Source organism: Tachypleus tridentatus, chromosome 10, assembly GCF_004210375.1.
Source record: "Tachypleus tridentatus isolate NWPU-2018 chromosome 10, ASM421037v1, whole genome shotgun sequence".
Classification (NCBI taxonomy): Eukaryota; Metazoa; Arthropoda; class Merostomata; order Xiphosura; family Limulidae; genus Tachypleus; species Tachypleus tridentatus.
In genome coordinates, this window is record NC_134834.1 from 178,931,438 (window position 1) to 178,954,192 (window position 22,755).

At 31.5% G+C, this 22,755-nt stretch overlaps 1 protein-coding gene across 1 annotated transcript in view; it reads left to right on the forward strand.

The window, feature by feature from the left end:
• LOC143231031 (putative ATP-dependent RNA helicase DHX57) overlaps nucleotides 1–19,713 on the forward strand; it is a 76,130-nt gene extending 56,417 nt beyond the window's left edge. The window contains 6 exon segments of the mRNA XM_076465509.1: nucleotides 1,886–1,981; nucleotides 2,465–2,680; nucleotides 11,495–11,671; nucleotides 12,768–12,857; nucleotides 15,446–15,589; nucleotides 18,215–19,713. Coding sequence (XP_076321624.1) covers nucleotides 1,886–1,981; nucleotides 2,465–2,680; nucleotides 11,495–11,671; nucleotides 12,768–12,857; nucleotides 15,446–15,589; nucleotides 18,215–18,358 — 867 coding nt within the window. The 3' untranslated portion in view covers nucleotides 18,359–19,713.
• Nucleotides 19,714–22,755: the final 3,042 nt, after the last annotated feature.

Below are 22,755 nucleotides of genomic sequence, written 5' to 3' on the forward strand. Positions count from 1 at the left end.
CAAAGTGGTGTCATCATTTTAGGAAGGCTTTCCTGTGATTTCATTTGCAATTCATTGTTTCCAACCCCTTTCAAGTTCTTCTGTGACTGGAGCATCTTTATCCTAGTCTACAAACTTTGCAGCATTAAAAGCTTCATTTCAAGTTATATCTGACAGATGTACCATCAGATTACTCAATGGAATAGTGTCTTTGTTATCTCCAGAAACTATGAATTTTTTTCCTCCACTGATTTCAGAGGATGAGAAACACTTTTGCACAGTCATAAAATCTCCTTTTCCTTTTAGCAAACTTACATGAACCACTAAATACCCCTTTTCACAAATTCTTAAATTTTTGTTAATACATAGAAGAATAAATAAAAAAAATACTTTAAATAACAAAGATGTTAAGTACTTCCAGTGTTACGAGTAACAAATTATTCAATAACATTTTGGAAATAACTGAAAGGTCATGACATGCACACTTTAACCTGCCTACAATGAAAGGGATAATTGCCTTTTTTCTCAAGTGGCTACATAGAGAATAAGACTAAAGACACTTTCCTTAATCTGGATTATTGAGGTGCCAGTTATTGCAAACTTTATATTTTGGTTGTGATCTGTCCTTAATAACAAGATGCTCCTTGTTTCAAGGTGCCTGTTAATTGAGCTTCCGTTGTATACATTATTTTAATTTGCACATTTGCAGATGTGAAGTAAAGAAGTTAAACAAAAAAACTGTAAGGTGAAAATAAAATTGAGTATTTCAGAATTTTATTGCTTCAAAAATGATAAAATTAACATGTAGGTGATTTTCCTTTAAATGTGATTTCACAATTTTTATAAAACCATTGTATTCAGTGGTTTGAAGTGTATTGATTGACTGTATGTCAAATGTAGGAAATATAAATTCAGATTATAATAGATTAAGTACAGTGTTTAACTGAAGATCACATGATTAGTGTAGAAATGGACTTCATGATCTCATCTTAATCTTCTCTAAAAGTGCAAAAAGGCATATTCAGTCTACATTTGGCTAATCAGAAAAATGATGCCGAAACATGAAAACATATCTGCTCTGGTGACAGCTACAAAGTATCTCATAAACACATAGATAAGACACAGTGCAACTACCTTATGAAACAATTGGTAAGTTTTTTGGATAGGCACTCTACAAAATGTGAAGCCTCATGCTGAAATTGTACAGTCTCAGTCAGATTTAGTGTGATTTAAGAATAGAACGTTACAAAAATTTAAAATTTTGTAGAAAATAAACACGTACTATGGAAGAATAAGGTATAAAAAATTTGCATACTCAGTATCACACTTTTGGTAGTTTCTTTTATTAAATTAAACTAAAGATGAAATATCCAAAACATGGTATTACTACTACTTTAAAGTTATTCTGTTTTTGTTCTCAGTGAACGAGTAATACAGTTTAACAAACATTACTTGGAGTGTGCTGAAATATGGAATTGAGGCTCCATAGTTTATGCTGTATTTCTGGTATATTAAAATAAGTGCTCTTTATTTTTGCAACTGTGGGTATGTTAGGATGATGAATATCAAAACTCATTTGATTAGAGCACCCCAAGAATTGCTGGTGTGTAATGTTGACTAACTTTGAAATTAGAGATGGATGTTGGATATATCTATCATGTAGTTTTACATCAAACTTTAACAAATATAACATTATTCTTTGCTAATCTAGAAAATAATGGATTTTACGACCATGAATCTGTACTCATTGTGTAATATTTATTTTAAAAAGAAACTTCCTTGTTTATATTTTTTTGAAAGAAAATATATACGATTAACTAATTCATTGAACTTATTTAAAACTGTTAAACGTGAAATAATGGTCTTGAAATTTTTCCCAGTTGTTTGTTTTGTAATTTTTTCTCAGAAAATAGAATTTATGAAACGAGAAGAATCAGAAAAAAAAAAGAAAGAATTTTCAGCTGGCAAGAGTGATCAGCTTACTGCACTTAAAGCCTACAAAGTAATGTATTTATTTGTAAATTTTGATTATTTTTTATTCAACGTAAATTTGTGAAATTATTATAACTGATTTGTATGTAGTGTTATTGAATACTTTTTCTAAAGGTAGGAAACATTTTGAAACTTAACACAGCTGTGATTAATAACATTATATAAAATTATAAGTACAACAGTTCTTATTGCTTCTATTTGTATAAATTAGAAGTTTCATTTGCAATTTTTATTTCTTTGCTGTACTATTAATGCTTATTGGTGAATTATAAATGGGAAAACAACTAAAGATTTTTTTGTTTGTAGGTTCAGCTCCAACTGGTAAGTGATTAAAAAAATTGTTCTGAAAACATCAAGTATTAAGGATGTTTTTATCTATTTTTTTTTTAATAGGAATAGTGGTAACAAAGACCACATTGTAATGTTTTACTTATAATTTACTTACTTTTTCATAGGATTTGTCATTCAGTATTTAACTGTTTTGCACTTTCAGGGATGGAAAGAAGCATGTAAAAAAGATAAAGGTTACAGTTACTGTAGGGAAAATTTCCTCTCAATTAATACGTTGCAGACAATAGCGAGGATGAAACACCAATTTGTGGAACTCTTAGCAACTATAGGCTTTGCTCCAAGAGGTTTAACATTTTCCTGTCTAGAAAGAATGTCAAAAAAAAATGGAGATGTTATTATAGAAACTACAGGATCTCAGGTAATGTTTTGAGCTTACAATTTAAATTAGAATTTTGTTTAACTTATTGAAGTTATAGCATTTGTACCCGTTATTTCATAAAACCAATAGTATTCACGTACATATGAATATAGTGAAATTACACTCAAATAAAATTAATGGAGAAACAAAAATGTGCATAATATCACTTACAAAAAAATTGCTCAAATTTGTGAACAGAGTAACTCTTTGATCTTGTATTGAGGAATGAGTATGTGACATAGACCTTGACACATACGTTAAAGCATTTAACAAAAAGTATTTTATTTTGTAAACCCATATTATTTTTCTGTAATTATAAAACTTCTTTAATATAATTTAATCAAGGAATAACAATGGGCTATTTATCATACCTACGTTATACCATTTTCTATTGCTGATCTACTTCAAGCTTCAAATGGAAACCCTTTTTATATCTCTATTTAAATTACTCATGTAGTCACCTCTTAAACTTCCTTAATAGTAGAACTTCTATTGTATGTGAAGGCAAAATACTCTATAGGCTGATCATTGTTTTCATTTCATTCAATTAAAAAAAATCTTTTTTTTTTGCATTATAAATTCAGCAGTTAAAAGATGGCTTTTTCAATGAGTTTCAGTCAATACTATTAATGTTTTTGGTTTTTTATTGACATCTCAGATTCTTTTTGTATTTGAGCTTCTTTGACAAAAGTCTAGCATTTTTATATTAAAGTTTTATGTATTTTTTCAGTGGCTTTCACAGCATCTCACATTTCAAATCTGGTTGCCATTATTAAAACAAGTTTACTCAAGATGGTTATAATAAACAAAGGATAGAAATGGGCAAAAAATAAGTTCAGCAGTAAATGACCAATGACTGTGTGTAGTGATATAGCATACAGATGGGATGGTAGTCCATATTAAATGTAATCAGATCATATCAGGATTAAGTAACTTCAAACCATTTACATTGCATTTAATGGTTGATAATCAAATTTATCACATTATTCTGAAGATATGCCATAAGTTTAAATCAAACATCCTGCAAAATCCATTGAACTTTGTTAAAATTAAAATAGTATTGATTAATATAATGATTTTATCTTTTATTTAATTTTTAAATAAAATATTAATATTAATAAAATCTTGTGTAATAATTTTAGGTTATCAGTTAGTTATGTTTCTATGTACTTAACTGTTAACTATTGCTTTGTGTGTATTGCTTTTATTAACACTGAGCTCCTGAAGTTACTAACTTTCATGGACAAATATTCAACTTTCTCTTATCAAATAATCAAGATTGCAAACTCAAATGTCATTAACTTTATTCAGTGAAATGCAGAGTTGGTTGATGTTACTTGTAAACATAGTCCAATACTCCTTTCTGCTCCTTGATCTGCAAGCTTCTTCTTTCTATCTTGTGTATGACATTTTCTTGAGCACTGTTTTGAAGTCTCTAGTGAAATGTCTTTCTTCTGAACTTCCATTCAGCTCTTGTGAACTAACATTCAGGATGTCACTTTTTGAAATTTTGAGAGGTTCTGTATCCTGCTTGTTCCTCTTTCTTTGAACTGTTCTGATGACTACAGTTGCTTTAGCAGTTTTCTTTTGTGTGTGTCTAGTTCCTCTAAATTTTTACTACTTGATATGTTTCCTATTACCAAGCAATGCTGTGATTCCTTTATACACATGGCTTTAAGGTCTCCTAAGTCATATGGAGTATCCACCTTCATTTTTGCCATGAGAAACTTTCTCACTGCCTCGTCAGTTAGCAGACATAGGCATACCTTTCCTATCATATGAACCTCATTGCTAGACTGGTTATCACTGTTGAACTACCATACCCAGTGTCTCATAGAACCTTTACTTTCTTTTCCCCAAAGTAGTCATAACATATTGGCATATTATGATTTGTTGACACCTCTTTATTTGTCACAAATTCACATCACTAGTAACACTGTTGATCCATTTGATAACTTAAGCTGACTATTAGTTGTGTACTGATCAGTCACACTTTCTTCATATATTGAATGTGATGCACTTTCTTGACTCTTCTGGCAGCAGCATCCATGGTACCAGTCACTCTTTTCTTTTTTCTTACCACACTGTCTTTGTAAATAGTTCCAGCTACTTTATATAAAGGTTTCTACTGTTTGCTGGTGATGGACTTGCACTCCTTTGCAATATGTCCCATTACATAACAATTATAGCATCTCTTCTCCCTTCTGTCTTTTAACACTCCTACGAAAAAAATATTTACATCCACTAAAGTGATTTTAGGGCCTATCAGGCCCCATATATTTTTCCAATAGAAACACAGTGATTTAGCAACATTCATTACAAATAACTTTTGAATGGCTCTGACAAACATTTTTTTTACAATTTGAGCAAACAATTTTCGACTGTCTATCTTTTGATCTGCCGCACAAATGGCATCGTCCTCTTTTTGCCCTCTTTGCAGGCGGTTCACATGAGGTTGTTTTGTCATTATCTTTGCAGTAAATATCTTTGATTTCAAGCACCAATTGCCGTATAAATTCTCTTCTGGCTCTTGATTTATGTTGACGAAGAAATTCTGGATGTTTTGTAGAGTATAGAACGAAAGCATTGTATGCAGCAAGATCTAGAATGTTATAGAATATGCAGACTGACTAGTGCTTTGATCGCCTCTTTGTTGTATAATATCTCACCAGTTGATCGAGAGTGTCAACACCTGCCTTCGTTGCATTGTAAAGATTGACGATTTCGGCTTTCCATTCTCTTCTACTTCACCAGACTGATGCTGAGAACTCAGTAGTAGCACATATTTTCCTGGTTTGTCTGAGTGCCTGAGAAGAGTGATGTCGTCATGGTAGAAAAACTTTGGTTATAACTCTTTAGATTTTGCATTTATTTCAGGAGTTCTTTTTTATGGTTCCAGTAGTTCTTTTGTTAGTAGGTACTTAGCAAGTGTCATTGTTGTGAAGAAATTATCTGTCGTTATTGTCCTTCCTTTTCCAAGAAATGGCTGACTCAGTTCTCTGACTATTCTTTCTCCTTGATTTGTTTCTGTAGTATTTCCAACCTTTCCAGTATAAATTTGAGCGTTGAGGAGGTAACTTGTCTTTGCATCTGTTAGGCACCAAATCTTTCTTCCGTATTTGCCTGGCTTTGTCGGAATGTATGTTTTGAAGCCAACTCTTCCTTTGAAGTTACATAGTTGTTCATCCACTGTCAGGTATTCGCTTGGTTGTAACTGTTTTGCAATTTTCAATGAAAAATTCCAGACTCCAGAGATGGCATCTTTGATTTCTCTATTTCTTTGAGAGTGGATGTCAAATCTGATTTTTGAGCACATTTTTATGAATTTGTCTTGTGTAATCAGTTTTCGCAAAAATGGCAAACCGAATTCGGTTGAAAACATTTCGTCTATCAATGCATTTTTGGATTTGTTTATTTCAAGGAAAGGATTAGCTGCGATCCATTTCCAGAGGTCTTCTTCAAAAATTGGTTCTTTCATGACGGTGTTTGTTGAGTGAGTGATCTGTTCCATCATATTATCAGAAATGAAAATTTTGAATGTTTCGTATGGTGTAGAGACTCTTGGAGCAGCTTGCCTTGTAATGTCTGGGTTCCCATTAAATATATTGAGAGCTGCGGTTCTCCTGTTGATCCTTGAAGGTGTTGTTGAATAACTAAAATTCTTATCTTTGGACAAAAGTTTGTTCACTGGCATAGTAGTAAGATCTTCTTGATTACTTTCTTCACTTTCAGAAGGGTACGGCGCGATTTGTTCATCATTTTCTGCTTCAGAAGGATCATCATCACAACTTTCAGAGTAGTCTTTGACATTATCATGTTCACTTTCATCGTCGGATGGTTTTGTCAGTAAATGTACAGCTTCATCAAGAGATATCATTTTTGACATGATTTGAAGATTTCAGCTCCTATATATATAGGATTTGTGGATTCTTCTAGAATATTCTAGATTATTCTAAATACTTCTGTAAAGTTTCTAGAATGTTCTAGAACAGGCGTGGGCAAACTAGGCAATAATCAGGACCGTCTAAAATTATTGTTGGAGTAGAGTTATTATCCTAAATATCCATCTTTTGAAAAGAAGTTGTAAAATTAATATATTTTTACTATAATTTGCTTTTTTTGGTTGCCCAGGTCTGTTCTAGAATTATTCAGGAAATAAATAGTCATTTTTATGTTTTTTGATCTGGGACCTAATAGGCCCCAAAATACCCTTAGTGGATGTTTAAAAATTTTTTTATTAATATTATTTTGCAAATGTCTGAAAAGTCAAAATATTATTGCTCCTTAAAATGTAAAGGGATAGGGTCAGTTAATGGCAATTTCATTTAAATACAAAATTATTAGCCTAATATTAATAACCTTTCAAGTTGGTCTGGGGCCTATTAGGCCCCAATTTTCGTAGGAGTGTTAAACTCCTGTCACCATTGGAAGGTTCTGGTCAGCCATCACTTGTTTCAAATTTAACTGAATATTCTTGGACTTTCCAGTTTTACCTCCAGTGGTTTCCATATACAGTTCTGCCAGCTGGATCATCTTGTCTATATCTTTAGGTGCTTTTTTCTTTAAGAGCAGTGACATATTGATGGAACACATGATCATGAACTGTTCTTGTAATAAAATGTATGCCAGTCCCTCAAAACTATCTTCACACATGACCATATCAGTCCATCAGGTGAAATATTACTGCAGACATGACATAAACTGGAATACAGTTTCTTCAGTGTTAACTTAACTCTTTTTGAACTTCTGACAAAAACTTTCTTCACTAAGTTCATACAATTTCAGTGAAGCCACTTTTGATTTGTCACAATCCATGGCACCTTCTGACACCATGCCTAAATATATATTTAAGCCTTTTCCTCAGAGAAGTGTTCTGAGACAGACTGCTCAGTCTATGCCGTCCCAGTTTTGACTTTGGGAGAATCTCTGTTTTTCAAATTTAGGCTGCTTGGGTTAGCCGGTACTGACTCCATTGTCATTCTTGGGTTTTTCTTCCTTTAATTGGGTAAGCTTTGCAATCTCAGTTTTTGCTCTTATTCTCTCTGTTTCTAGTCTCTTCTTTCTGTCTTTTTCTTTCTAAATTTAAGCTCTGATTCTCTCTTTTTTTTTTTAGTTTGTATTTCTAATTTTGTTTACAGCCTCTCCTTTTCTTTTAGTTTTCCTTCCTCTCTTCTCTATCAGGGCTCTTTTCTCTTCAGTTCTTGTTGCTATTTAACAAATTCTCATAGTTCACTATTTTTTAACCCTGGATGAGATTCTCTTTGCACCTATTTATTGAAATCTCTTGACATGGTTATACAGCATTATTGTAATCTGTACACTACATTTGTTACTGTTACAGCTTTTGTATCCTGTAAGATACAAAAATACACTTCAATCAGAAAATGGATAATTCATAAGGATTCTTAATGATTAAAAACATTCAACTTAAACCTGTATCAATCACAGGGCACCTTTTCAGGTGTTGAGTGCATATCTGAATATTAAATTTCAAAATTTAAGTAGAAAATAATAATCTTAATTCTCTTTCACAATTTTCATTAAAAAAAACAACTGATATTGTGCTATCTTGTAACACTTTAGTAATTCATAAAGAATGAAAAATGTTCACATGGAAAATACCACTTACTGTTCTTTTTATCAAGTGTTTTACCTATCCCAAAGCATACATTTTTATTCACAAAAAACTATAATTCCTCAACAATTATACTATTTGTCTTATTTCTCATGCAATTTTCTTTCCCTGTATAGATCTAATTCTTTCTGCTGTTGTTCACATTTTCTTCTCACTGTTTACCATGTCAATTGTCAGATGTTAAGTTTGCCAATTGCCACCTAAAGACTTTTACTTACACTTCTTAATAGCATAAATATATACTGTGTTTTTGTTCACGGGCTTAGGATTTTTCTATAGTAAGTGTCTCTATCTGTGACTATGCATGCACGCATATACAAACTAGTTAAGTGTATGTGCAACAAATTCTTTACAGTACAGAGATCATGGGCATATCATAAACATTATGTAGAATTTTCGTCTTGCCAAAAGTCCACTTATGCCTATTTAGTTACTTTAGAATTTCAGTTGACAAGCCAAATTACCTTTCTTTGTTTCTATCCCACTAATATTCCTTGTATAGTTCACTTACAAATATGGTATGAATTACCACAGTTGTGTACTGATCTTAAAATAATTTGTTCTTTTTTTTTTCGAAATGTTCTATTTTTCCTTTTCTGAAAGTGCAATCGAGCTGATTCAATTACTTTAGAAACATGCTTTGGAATAAATTATCTTTTCTTTTCTCTTATTTTCTACTTAGTCCTGCTCTAACGTATTAAATCTTAGGCCTTTGTTAGTCATTAGACCCATGACTTTTACCACAGGTAACTTCATGATGAACATTTCCTTGGCTTGGACTTTGCTCTATGCTGCTATTATGCTGTTACGTACAATGAATATTTCTAGGTTTCAAATTTTGAATCTGTGATCTGAACACATCTGTATTATCTCAATGTATGGATATTTTGTATTTGAAAGGACCATTACATACCATTCTAAAAGCACTAAATTTTGGTGCCATTACACTATTTAGGAAATGCCAAACAATATTAAAATGTAGATATTATACATCCCACTGCAACATTATATCAGCTGTGACTGCCATGTTACTTCCTGATCTACATATTTAATCAGAAGGCCTTATCTCATACATTTCATATTTGCTTTTACAGTAGTCTTTGCTTCACCCATTCTCACCATGTTAATCCATTCCTTTCTGATTCATCATTCTCCCTGTTGTCCTACTATTTTGGACTGGAATGTTAATATGGCCCTCCATGCTCTTATTTCATCTCTATTTAAACCTCTTTCTCTGTGTTCTAGTCTCACCTTTCCCATTGATGCTGCACATTCTTTGCCACCATACTTACCATCTTTATCTGGATCATTTCTTCTTTACAAAAAAGCCTTTGAGGTTCGAGAGGGTAAGTCCATTTTGCCTGTTTCACTTTCCTCTACTTCTCAGCTCTATCCTAGTCCCAATCTGGATAGACTTCTATATCTGGTGCATTCTCTTTGTTGCTATACTGCCAGCATGTCTTCCTTCTGTCATTCCTGTTCTCTATTCTTCATCTGATGGTATTCTTTTTCATCAAGAGATCTATCCCCTTCTACCTTCACCAGTTGGCTTATTTCTCCTTGTCATCTTTCCAACATAATTTGTTCAGAGAAACTTCTCATCAAATCTGACATCTCATGATTTCCCTTGCTTCTCATCTTCATTGGCATTTGGAGGATCTTTTGCAATTGGGCATGTATACTACCCATTAATATGTTCATTTCCCATTATTTACATCATATTATGGTTTCAGCTTCCTTGGGTTTTCACTTTCCACCTATGGCTGTTCTTCAAATTGTTATGTGTTTTTAAGACTGGGCATGTTTCATTTAATGCTTTATATATTTCAGGGATCCATTCTTTATACAATTCTTATAGGGATCCCACTCTGTGGCAAATAGTGCCTGATCATGTATTCTTTAAATCTGCACTGTACAGCCATGTTGACATGCACTTTATCTTCCATGGCTTTGCAATGCTCACTGTTGCTTCATAAATATACCCGTTCCAGACCAAATTAGTCCCTTGACTTTGTGGGTAAAGCAGAACGAGATAGCTGTCTATCCCTGCCACATCTCAGTTGAGTAAATCATTATGGTCTGCTTTTCAAATAGGGTTTTGTGATCACTCATTGCACTGTCTCCTCCAGACTCTAACACATTGTCACCACCCTTTTTCTTCTGGTGGAGTATGAGGAGTCCTTATCATTTACCAATACAAGTCACTGGGATGTTTGACCTGGGAAGCACCATCTGGAATGGATTCCACACAAAGACAACTAACTATTCTGTGTGGAGTAGAGCAGTGGTGTTCTGCAGGTGTAGATGTGCTATCCTCCAATTTACAATCATCAGTTCAGCAGAGTGAGACATAACAATGCAGTTCAGCCCTTTGATTGTAAGCCATCATCCTACCCTGATGAGTAGATGCCAGTACCCTGTGAGAAGGTTTTTAGTGTTCCTGACTTACTGAGTATGGTCTGCAGTATCCTAACCACTCTACATCCAGTAGTGCATTCTGGTTTACCTACATTTCTCATTGTGTGATTGAGTTATATCTTTCTCTGGTTCAGATTACTTTTCTACTACAGTCTCTCCCTCTTGGATGTGCTTCTCTCATTTTCTGCTTTAATATCTTAAACATTCCAAAGAGTATGCCTGGCTCAGAAATGGTGTGGTTCACTTCTTCAGATCTTCTGATTGGACACTCATTTATGGAGGTATCCTTGTGATGCTTTTGTGGGGATCGTCTGTTTTTCCCTTGCACCAGCTCCTCCTCCTGTATAGAGGTTGGCATGGATAATTTAAAATCCCAAGCATCCTTTAGATAATCAATTTACTTGACTCAACCCAGGTCCCATTGTACTATCAGAGTTTCAGTTATTAATCTGAGAAGTTAATGAAAAATCTTAAATATAACAGCAAAGCAAACTGTAATAATAGAACTATCTATTTGTTTTAATCTTGCTTCAATTACTACCAGGCTCCAGATTTTCTATTCTTGACATTCTCTAATTTCACATGTTTTAGATTAAGAGTGAATCATCAAAGAATAACTATTTTTGTTTATATGGTTAGTCTCAACAAACTTGTATTCAGATGAACTTTTTTCTGAAAAAAACCAACAACATTGAAACAGTAATATCAGTTTGTACGTATGTATCTATAATGAAATCAGTATTTGTTTTATTTACTTACAGTTTAATGTGCACTCTGAAAACTTAAAACTAGTGTCTGCAATACTCTGTGCAGCACTATATCCCAATGTTGTCCAGGTTCTTACTCCAGTAGTGCGATATGCTAGTAGTAGTTGTGGTGCAGTCAGAAAAGATCGAAAACCGGAAGAGTTGCGTTTCAAAACCAGAGAAGATAATTATGTGAGCCAGTGATTTTAATATTTTATCTTTGAAATAAGAAACAGTACAAATGGATATATTTTTAAAAATAATTATTCAAGATAAAGTAAATTGGAAAGGAGGGGGACAACTGAAAATCTAATTTATTAAGCTTAAAAATATTAATCAATATGCTCAGGAATTTTGAAACATATCAATAAAGTTTGGTGAATACAGTTTATTTTAATAAAAGGAAGGAGGTGCAAAATGTGAAGTCAAAAACAAATTAAAATTAGAATATTTATAGAGATATTTCTGATACTTAAAATTAATTTGTTAGAAAAGTAAAGTGCTTTTTGATATTTATTCATTTTTAATATGTTGTAATGTATGAATAGATTTCTACATTTACTTTTGATGTTCTCTTTTATTCTATGATTTTAGCAATCAAATATTGTACGCTATAATATGTTCATATTATTCTACAATATTATGTCAGTAATACAATTGAAGAAGTGTTATTTACAGTAATGTATAAAGTAATGCTGAAACAGTTAAGGTTCTTATGGGATTACATAGAACTTTCTTTCAATAACCTGTGGAAAATTTTTGATGTCTTCATTAATTTGTAAATGTCTTCGACCAGGCATGGTAAAGGGGTTATGGTGCTCAACTCATAATCCTGTCACACCACACATGATTGCCCTATCAGCAGTGGGAGTGTTATAATGTGACAGTCAGTCCGCACTATTCATTGGCAAAAGTGTAGCTCAAGAATTGGTGGTGGGTGGTGATAACTAACTGCTTTCTCTCTAGTCTTGCACCACCAATCTTATTAAAATAACTAAAGATGTTTTTAAATGGTTTCTGTTGAGAAGTAAACTGTACATATAATTTGTGTAAATTTACAATGATTTCATTAAAAGTTTTTTTTTTATTTCTTTCTAAATTTTTGCTTAAACTTTATCATTGTTTAGGTTGTATGTACAAAACTGATCATTGGTGCAGTAATTTGAATTAATTCTGGTCATAACAAAATTCTAAATGGGTCATGATTTTTAGTATAAACTTCACAGAGAAATTCTATGCTTTAGACGTAGATAGTTTACATTAAATTAGGTATTTATATTTCTTCCAGGTGTTTATTCATCCTTCATCTGTGAATTTTAATGTTGGTAATTTTGAAAGCCCTTATCTAGTGTATCATGAGAAAGTAAAGACTTCTAAGGTATGTATTGATAACTTCTGAAAGGAACAATATTATCACATTTTCTTGTAATTATTTAGATTATGCCCTATTTAACATAGAATAGAAGTTTATGAAAGTTGCTCTTAGCTGTTAAGTAAAGTAATTTAAACTGGGATTTATAAGACATTGCAAAGGCATGTTCAAGAATGAAATTAATTATCAGAGAATTATCAGATGTAAGTTTTATGATACTGGACAGTTGTTAGCTTCAGAAATAGAAAAGTCAGTGTTAGACATATATACATAATGTTATAGCTGTGACTAAGAGATGTCACTACTTTTAATGTCTCCTCTTTGTTGACTTGCACAGCTATTTTTTGTAATACCATAAACAATCCTTATTACAAATGTGTGAATTTCTTTACAAACAAAACATAATTTTTTCTCAGTATTTCATTGTATTTAATACCGTATGTAACTTCATTTTTAGTTAAATGTTTTAAGATAGGCTTGTTGTAGAGATTTTGAAAGATCTTACTGTTGTATGTTTTGCATACTCTGATTTGGATTTCATAAAATAAAACTAATATCTGCCAACTTCTGTTTATTACCTTGAATAATGAAACTATGATATGAGTTGCTAACTGAATTTTTTCATGGCACAGAAAAATTGAATGCTGTTGACAAATTAATGGACAGCTAAGAAATGCGTATGAACTTTTATTTGTGTTGTTAAACACTTAGTTTTGTACATTAAATGAATACATACACGCACAGAGACAGACGCACGTGCAGAGAGAGCGAGACAGTAATTTTAAGTGGTTTTGTTCTCTTTAATCTTGTCACTTGCACCTTCTTTTTCATAGATGAAATCTCATCTTGTTTAGTTGATGTCAGTATGTTTTTATAGTAACTAAATTTCATCATTGCTTTAGTATACATTTTGTAATGTTTGTATTACATGAGAAATTTTTATAAACTGTATTAAAAACCTCTGAAAAAACATTACATTCCTTGTATTATGTTGGAAAATACTTATTGTCTCAAGGCTGTTAGCAGTTTCCTTTCATTTGTCACAATCTTTCAAATATACATTGTTACAACAACCTTCTGTCTTTCACTTGTAAAATATTTTTCCTGCATATTTCCCCATTTCATTTTCAATGAATGACAAACAGCTTCAGGTAATTTTTAGTTTTAATCTTACCGAACATTTTGGCTTGTATCCTTTTTTCAGTGGCAAGAATGTGGCCTTTGCAACTATTGTATTGGATGACTAGATTCATCTATGTATGTACTTTATTTGTTTTGACAACAAAGTTGTGATTTTAGTTTTTTGAACTAATAATTTGGTCATTCAATACAAGACAAAGACGATGGAAAGATATGCTGTTACACTAAAAATGTTTTTCATTACTATATAATATAGTAGCATTATAACCTTAGTATCATAATACTTTTGCTCAATATGATCATGTTTTATTTTAAATAATATGTAAATGTATATATATTTTTCCAAACAGTATTGAATAATTTGTGTTTGAGAAATGTTATTTGTATCATTCTAAACTGATATAACTGACTTGAACTTTGTAGACATTGTCAAGGAGAATGTCACAGCTACTAATTGTTTGATCTCATTTGTTGATCAAAAAATTTTACTTGTAAAATCCAAAATTACTTTTAAAATATTGATAAAAGATAATATATTTCTACTAGAAAATGGTCCCTGTGCATATAACACCAAAAATGTTTCTACAAAGTACTGTAAGTTTTTTGATACTTAGGAGAATCTGCCTGAATTTGCAAAATAGTTTGTTTACTTGTAATCAAAACGTCCTATATATCTTTAGCTAAGTGCAATCTATAGACAACCTTTTAAATAAAACCAATTAAGCAGTCTTCTTAGACATTTAGCAGAAGTTTTCATAAATACATCATGATATAAACTGTCTTCTTTGCAAAATCATCTTAAATTGAACTATCATCCTTTTTTTTTTTTGAGGTGGTGAAAACTTAGTTTTTTATTCTTGTTGACAAAATTACAGAAGGTTGTTGAGAGCATGTTCCTGTAAGCTTACCACCAGCAAATGCAGCAAGAAGTTTCTGTATTTGAGTAGTATCTCTGCACTAGTTGGAACTTTTTGTGTGTCTGTTGGCCTAAAAAAAAAAAAAAGCCATGATTTTGTCAGAACTCCACAGTGAGGTGCATAAATCATAATCTTCAGAAGTTTGATTTAATAATGTTCAATAAAATTTTCCTTCAGATAGTTTTGTATGCATCTAAAAACTGTGCCTTGTAAAATCTATTATTGTATAAATATATGCAGTATTGGAAAATAAAATTATGAATGGCAGAAAAGAGAATTTCAGTTGCATTAAAACCTGTGCCTTTTTTAAATTGTAATTACTTGATTTTGTGGCACAATTATTCCTTTTAATGTGTTGTTTATTAGTAATAGGAAGGTTCCTTTTATCATTTTTGTTATTAGTAATTTCCCCAAAGACCATTTGAAAACTTTGTGTAAACTGTTTTTTACATTTGTTTAAAATTTTATATTTCTGCTGAGGACATGATATGCAAGTGCAGAATAGATGTAACTTAACATATTTTACTCTTATCATAGGTTTATATTAGAGAATGTAGTATGGTTCCAGTTCAAGCTTTGTTTCTCCTTGGTGGAGGACAGTTATCTGTCGAAAGGTACAAAGGAGATTTAACTCTTTCTCTTGATGATGGCTGGGTACATGTTAAAGTTCCATCCCATCATGTAAGTGTTCTGCATAGGTTTGGATTTCTGAATGTCAGCCCTAAATATGCTTGTCTATATATATATATATATATAAAATATTATATTCTTTTGGTTTGAATTCAAAAAATATCTTAATTTCTCATCAGTTGTTGGAATAAAGGTTTAAAGCTTAGTATCACCATTACAGGACATTCACTACTCTGAAGTTAGTTATTTGATATCTTAATGTTGCTGTAAAGCTTTACTTTGAATTCACATTTTATTAAAATGAATTGTGATTAATTTTCTCATCTATTTAGTACCAATACTCAACTGATTAGAAAACATTTGCATTTTAATATCTAAAGAACAAAGTTAAAATATATGTTGTTTAAACTGCATATCAACATGCCAATATTTACTGGAACAAGATTACCTTGGTAGGGTACATACTTAATAACCATGAAATGTAAAGGAAGAAGTAAAGGTGTCATATTTCAGCTGTAGTTTATTAATATATTATGTTTAGTCTTAACCAATTAATAACATAGCATGATTGTAATGTATGTTGTGGTAAAGCACCCATGATTATTTGACTACTAGTGTTTAGGTCTTTCCTCACAACTTTTTGTAGATTGTCGGCATTGATTTTTAACCAAAAATGCTTTTTTTTTTTGTTTGTATGCAAGCTGAAATGTGCATGAATGAACCAGAAAACCTTTTGGTATCACTTTAGATTTTTAAAATAACCTACACCCCATAAAGTGCACAAAGGAGCTTCATTGATCTGAGAGCAACTGTCAGGATCAGAATGTCATTGATGCATGCATATGGATTTCATATTTCAAAGTCATCAATGACCAAGACAGGTGCAGAATGCAGCTATGAGTATAGCAACAGAAGCAGACAAGCCATCACTCTGTGAAACTGTCTACTTTTGGCTGGATGGACAGATGTCATATAGAGAAATGGACATTTTGTAATTTGATGGTCAGTGACCAAAACCCAATACAAACCATACAAGGGTATATTTGTTTGGTTAACCTGTGCAAGTGATGACAATGACAGGATCATACTCCTCACATATGTCTTAAGTCTCATCACAAGAGAAGAAAGTTTTTTCACCCCCCATCTCCTAACTTTACAAAGTCAGGGTAATTAGCAAAGATACCTGTACAATGTTTAGCTTTGTATAGTGAAATTTGAAATAATTCCCTAGGTTGAATTGTTTGTCTGATTGCTTATCTCTGTAGATTTTGTCTTTAAGGCATCTACTTCAGTTCTTTTATCAAATTTCATCAAAACTGTTTTAATCAATTCATCATAAAAACTTGTGATATTAAATCAACAGACAGACAACTGTGAATCTGTGAATGGAAGTATTATGATTATTGTAACATATTTTATGTAGTACTGAACTTTTGTAACAATTTTGGTAATATGGCTGTTATTGTATATTTTTTTACTGGATTTTGATTTCACGTCTTATGTTTACTTGCAAAGTGTTCTATTGTTTTTTAGCGTTCATCTCATTGTTTATTGCTTTTTGTTTAATGATTTAAAATTACATAAAAGGAGTATATTCTAAGTAGCTGGAGTATTTTAGTTTTGTTGTTTGGAAATAAAAATGTAGTTATAAATGTACATAACTTTATTTGTTTTTTCTAACAATTGTGAATATTATTACATGATTAATATCTAAAACATGTGTAAATAATCATGTTTATTAAGGAAGCACATGTACCAAACATACCTACTTCAAAACTTAGTAACACATACTTGGCAACAATTATGCAGCCATTGACAAAAAAATTGCATTAAAATAATTGACAGCTGAATGGTCACTAAGGGTTAGTGACTATAAGTCTATGACACTAAAAAACTTGTTTACTAATTCACTCATGACATTGTTAGACATGTTTTTTTTCTAAGAATGATGACTTGTGTGAAAAACTATTTTAAAAGTTTATTTTTGAATATTTTTTCCTTTCTTAAAGTTGTGTATGTATGTAGCAAGTTTTTAGCATTCAAATCTTTTATATATACTTAAAAAAACAGTTGGTTCTAAAAATTAATAATTTTTGCTTAAATATCAGTTTATTGAAAACAAAAAGAAAGTTTTGTAATTACTATTTTTTTTAATTAGGACAAATTACCAGTGCATGTTAACTAGATAGTGTACGACTTTTGCTAATTTTAAACATAGTACTTTCTTGTAATTGAAGATAAAATGAAATTATGGAGATAACTTTTCTCTCAAATGAAATTTTTACAAGAGAGTATAACAGGACTTTGTGGTTAGTGTGCCAGGTAATAATTTTGAGGTCCTGTTATTTTGTTGCATAATGTGACTGCCACTCATACATACCCAACACAACTTGGACTATCCCAAAAGTTGGCAGTGGATGCTGTTGAATATGATTTACCTGTAATCTGTCAGTTTTTAATAAGGAATGGATAGCATGAATATCCAAAAGAAACAAAACTACGTTTTAAAGCTAAGCATTAGATTTTCTTATATTTATTCAGTTGAATTGTACTAAAATATTCAGTTTTGTACTTAATTTTTAAGTTTGTTCTTCCAGTTTATATTATTAACTATTGTTGTTTTTTTTAGTATTTAAGAATTTGAGATATGAATTAATTGTTTTTAATCTCTGACAGGTGGCTTGGCTTATCTGTGAATTAAAGTCTGAACTGGGTCAGTTGCTGAGAGACAAGATTGAAGATCCATCCATTGATCTTTGCACCTGTCCCCGTGGTCATACAATACTAACCACTATAATGACAGTACTATCAACAGAATAGACATGTTTAATAAATTATTTTGATTGAAATACCTGATCAATACTTCTTTTATGTATGATGGTTGCATTTTGTAATTTTGTATAATTCGGAAATAATCAAATATTTTAGGCCAGGATGTAAACAAACTAGGTTGAATCATCTTCAGAATACTAATACAAATATTTATTGATGTGACTATAACTGATAGGATCTGACATGTTATGGTGGTTAGGGTGCTCAGATCTCAATCAGAAAGTCACTAGATTGAAACTGTCACTGAACATACTTGATCTTCCAACTGGATATGCTCAGCATGGCTAGGTGGTTAAGGCACTTGACTCGTAAACTGAGGGTCGCAGGTTTGAATCCATGTTGCACCAAACATGCTCACCCTTTCAGCTGTGGGGATGTTATAATGTGATGGTCAATCCCACTATTCATTGGTAAAAGAGTAGCTCAAGGATTGGAAGAGGGTGGTTATGACTAGCTGCTTTCTCTCTAGTCTTATACTGCTAAATTAAGGACGGCTAGTGCAGATAGCTCTCATGTAGTTTTGCGCGAAATTCAAAACAAACCAAACCAATAATCTGGATGTGTGTGTGTGTGTGTGTGTGTGTTTTGATGCAGTGATCAAGTTGCATTGTTTATTGGTGAAGATTAAGTCAAGAGTGGGTGGTGTTGACCAGTTACATTACTTCAAGTTTATCACTTTGAAATTGTTAATGATTAGTTCAGGTAACACTTAAGTAGCTTTGTGCAAAAAATTCAGTTACAAACAAGTCGCTGTTTATAATGTTTTTTTGCATATTAATAGCAACATAAGGTAATAAATCAAGAAAAATAATGTTCAATAATTTTATTTTCATAATTGATAATAGCATTCATAAGCTTAAGAGAACAGTGATTTTCAGTAGAAATCAAATATTTTTGGTCTTTGCTGAAGTTACAGGACAAGGAAACTTGTATGTTCATAAGACAACTTCTGATCTCACATTGCTGATTTATGGCCTCAGTCTAACTAATAGATTTACTTTATACAGAGATTGTATTCATCATTTCCCTTAGTGAAAATGTTAAGAATTATTTGAATAAACAGATAAAGGCATGGTACATTTTCCAGTATACTTGATCCAGTTCAATCTGGTTTGATCCAGTTTGCTTTTATATGTGGATGTTCCTTTATATAAATATGTATCTCTAATTGTTGAACCAATTTAACCTTATATGTCATGAAGATACACAGGTTGATATACTAAATTTGCAGTTTTCAATGGTGATAATTTGTACCCTTTCCACCCATAAAATAATGTAAATAATATTTGTTTTACCTTTACATTAGAAATTGTTTTTCCAATAAAACAATATTACAGATACAATTAGTTTGAAAATTATTTGTTTTTGTAGCATAATTAAGTTTTTATTTAGATAATTTAAAATTATTATTCTAGTGGGGACACCATTTTTCTCCAAACCTTCCTGATATTACCATCCTTTTTCATATAGAAACTTTAGTTCTTGTAATATTTATATGCAGCATCTTTATGACATTTTTACTTAGTTAATGTGAGATGGAGCCCATAATTTCAAAATAAAAATCTGTAAGTTTTCTTTTTATGATAAATATTATACATAAATACACTGTTGTCTTGATCTAAATGTATAAAAATTAAATCTGACAAAGATGTTCTATGATGAAACTGTTAAGATCTTTTAATTCTGTATCATCTTCACTCATATATTTGTGAATGCGAGATATCATTTTCGTCTGTACAATTACGTCACGTACAGTAATGGAAATAATCTTGCTATGGTTGATAATAGGTTAATACTTGAAAGTATGTGGAATCACCTGTTATTTGTAAAGGCTTAAGACATGAAAGCTGTACATCTACTGACTTACAATGCTAAAAACTGGGTTTCAACACATTGTCCATTGTGTAGCTTTGTGCTTAATTTAAAACAACTGAAACATCTAATTATTTTTCATGCATAAAAACAAAAGAAAGAAAAACTAAAGGAGCTACACTTAAGCTTGTAGCTGATCTATTACTTTTGTTAAAAAGAATAGTATTGTATAGTAGCCAAATTTGTGATTTTTAAGAATACTATTGAAGGAGCCACATATAATTTTATCATTTTTTTTGTTATAAAAGACTAACATACAGTATTTTTGCTTATATAAATACAAATTATTTTTGAAAATACCAAATAGTATATCATTTTCTATGCTATTGTTCCATACAAAGCTATATTGCTTTTCTCAAAAAGTAGGTAACAGAATTTCATAGATAGACATAAAAATATCAGTACTTTTATCAAGTCAAGTATATCTCGGCATGCTGAGGAACTATTTTTAGTAATTAAATAAGTACATTAATTTTTATTTCATATTTTCTAAAAATTATAGAATTTATTTGTTGAACTAAAATTTATAGTCACCTTCCTTTTATTAAAATGAGTTCTCTGGAGAAACAAAATTACATATTTGTGATTGATTGAAACTTCATGAAAACATGCATGTGAAGTTACCTAAAGCAAATAATTATTTTGTATATTAAATAATAGTTTGAATGGTGTAACTGCAAAAGATGTCCCCACCCTACAAAAAGTAATTGAGACCATAGCAAATATTTTTATATAATTGTAGTTCTAGTGTTACAAATAGTGTTGGGTCCCCCCCTTTCAGCTTGTCCCTCACTCTCCCTGTAATTTGCGGGCATGTTTATGGCATCAGGCTGTCCTTTAACCCTTTGTCATCTCTACCCACACAATTTTGTCAAGTACAGTAATGGGGAAAAAAATAAAAAAAATCTACAATAGAAGATAAAGGTTTAACAAAAAAGCTGAATAAAATGGATTCCATCCATGATGATGAAAAACCCACTTGTAGAGAAAATTTTATGTATCTAAAAACATCTGGTATGGGTAGAGAAAGCAATAGAGGAATAAACGTTTCAACCTTCTTTGGTTATTGTCAGGTTCACAAAGAAAGAAAGGGTTGCTGACCACATGTTTGAAGGCAATTGTGTAATTGAGTTTAGGAATGTAGAGGGCATGCTTAGATGTTGGATATATTATTTAATATAGGTATAAAGGTGTTCCTTTGTATTGGGTTATTTTGGGCTTGAGTTGTACAAATAAGGCTTCTTTAATTTTGCATTTGTTTGTTTCTCAAGTCGAAAATAAACAAATGCAAAGGAACACCTTTATACCTATATTAATAAATACATCCAACATCTGAGCATGCCCTCTACACTCCTAAACTCAATTACACAACCGCCTTCAAACGTGGTCAGTTACCGTTTAGTAACCTTTCTTTCTTTGTGAACTTGACAATGATCGAAGAAGGTCAAAACATTGTTCGCTCCTCCAGTGCTTTCTTTACCCATACCAACTAGAAGCACTGTGATAATGACACTACATAAAATTAGTAGGCACACCCAATGGAACCTTCTTAAAATTTAAGTATTTAAAAAAAAAATTCATGCATGTCATTATTCCAGTTTAATATTTGTATTCTACCTTCTAAATATTATGCATCAGGAACTCCTGTGTTATAATGTTATTTAAGATCACACTTTATAATAACTAGCTGAGGGTACTTGCTAAGGAAACAAAATTTGTATAAAAGAATGTTAGGTGATGTCCTTTCTTTCTATCCTTAATGACTTCATTAGAAGTTAATTGCATACTCTGTTTTGTGGAAGGTAATAATTAAATTTTTAATGATTCAGTATTCTTATTTTTAAATTGAAAGTCAAAAGTCTAAAAATTTATACATGTTCTCTATTCTAGAAATTTTTTTTCTTATCTCATTTCTTCTTGGGCAAAAGTTTTCTCTTGAAAGAAGGAAGAGTGAGGGAGATTCTGATAGCGGTATTTAAGCTTGTAAAGAGAATTGATATGTATATCCATCATCTTTTTTCATACTTAACAGTGAGAACAGTAGGACTATAGGATACAAATATAAATTTTGGCAGGATAGGAGGAACCTTTAGCTAAGACAGCCATTTTTCTAACAGGGTGGTTGACCTTTGGAATGGGTTGCCTTCTGATATTGTAGAGGCAGTAAATGTAAACGAGTTAAAGAAAAAGATTGTCAAGTTTATGGATAAGTGCTGGCTTTAAATTTTGATTTTTAACTTAATCTAGAAAGTGGAATAGCTGAAATAGACTGGTAAGTTCTGTGTTGCCCCAAAATTTATGTTAAAAACTTGTGTTAATCAAGGCAGCCAGCTTGGGTTATGGAAGCCAAAATTCGTAAAGAAAATGGAAATATTGCTATTTCAGGGTATATTTTCTTCCCCCTAATTAGGCAAAACTCCTAAAACAAAATAGTATCTGTGCACCTCACCAGTTTCCAGTTGTCGTACCAAAATTTACGATCATCTAACTACCAACTCTGGATTTTGACACAA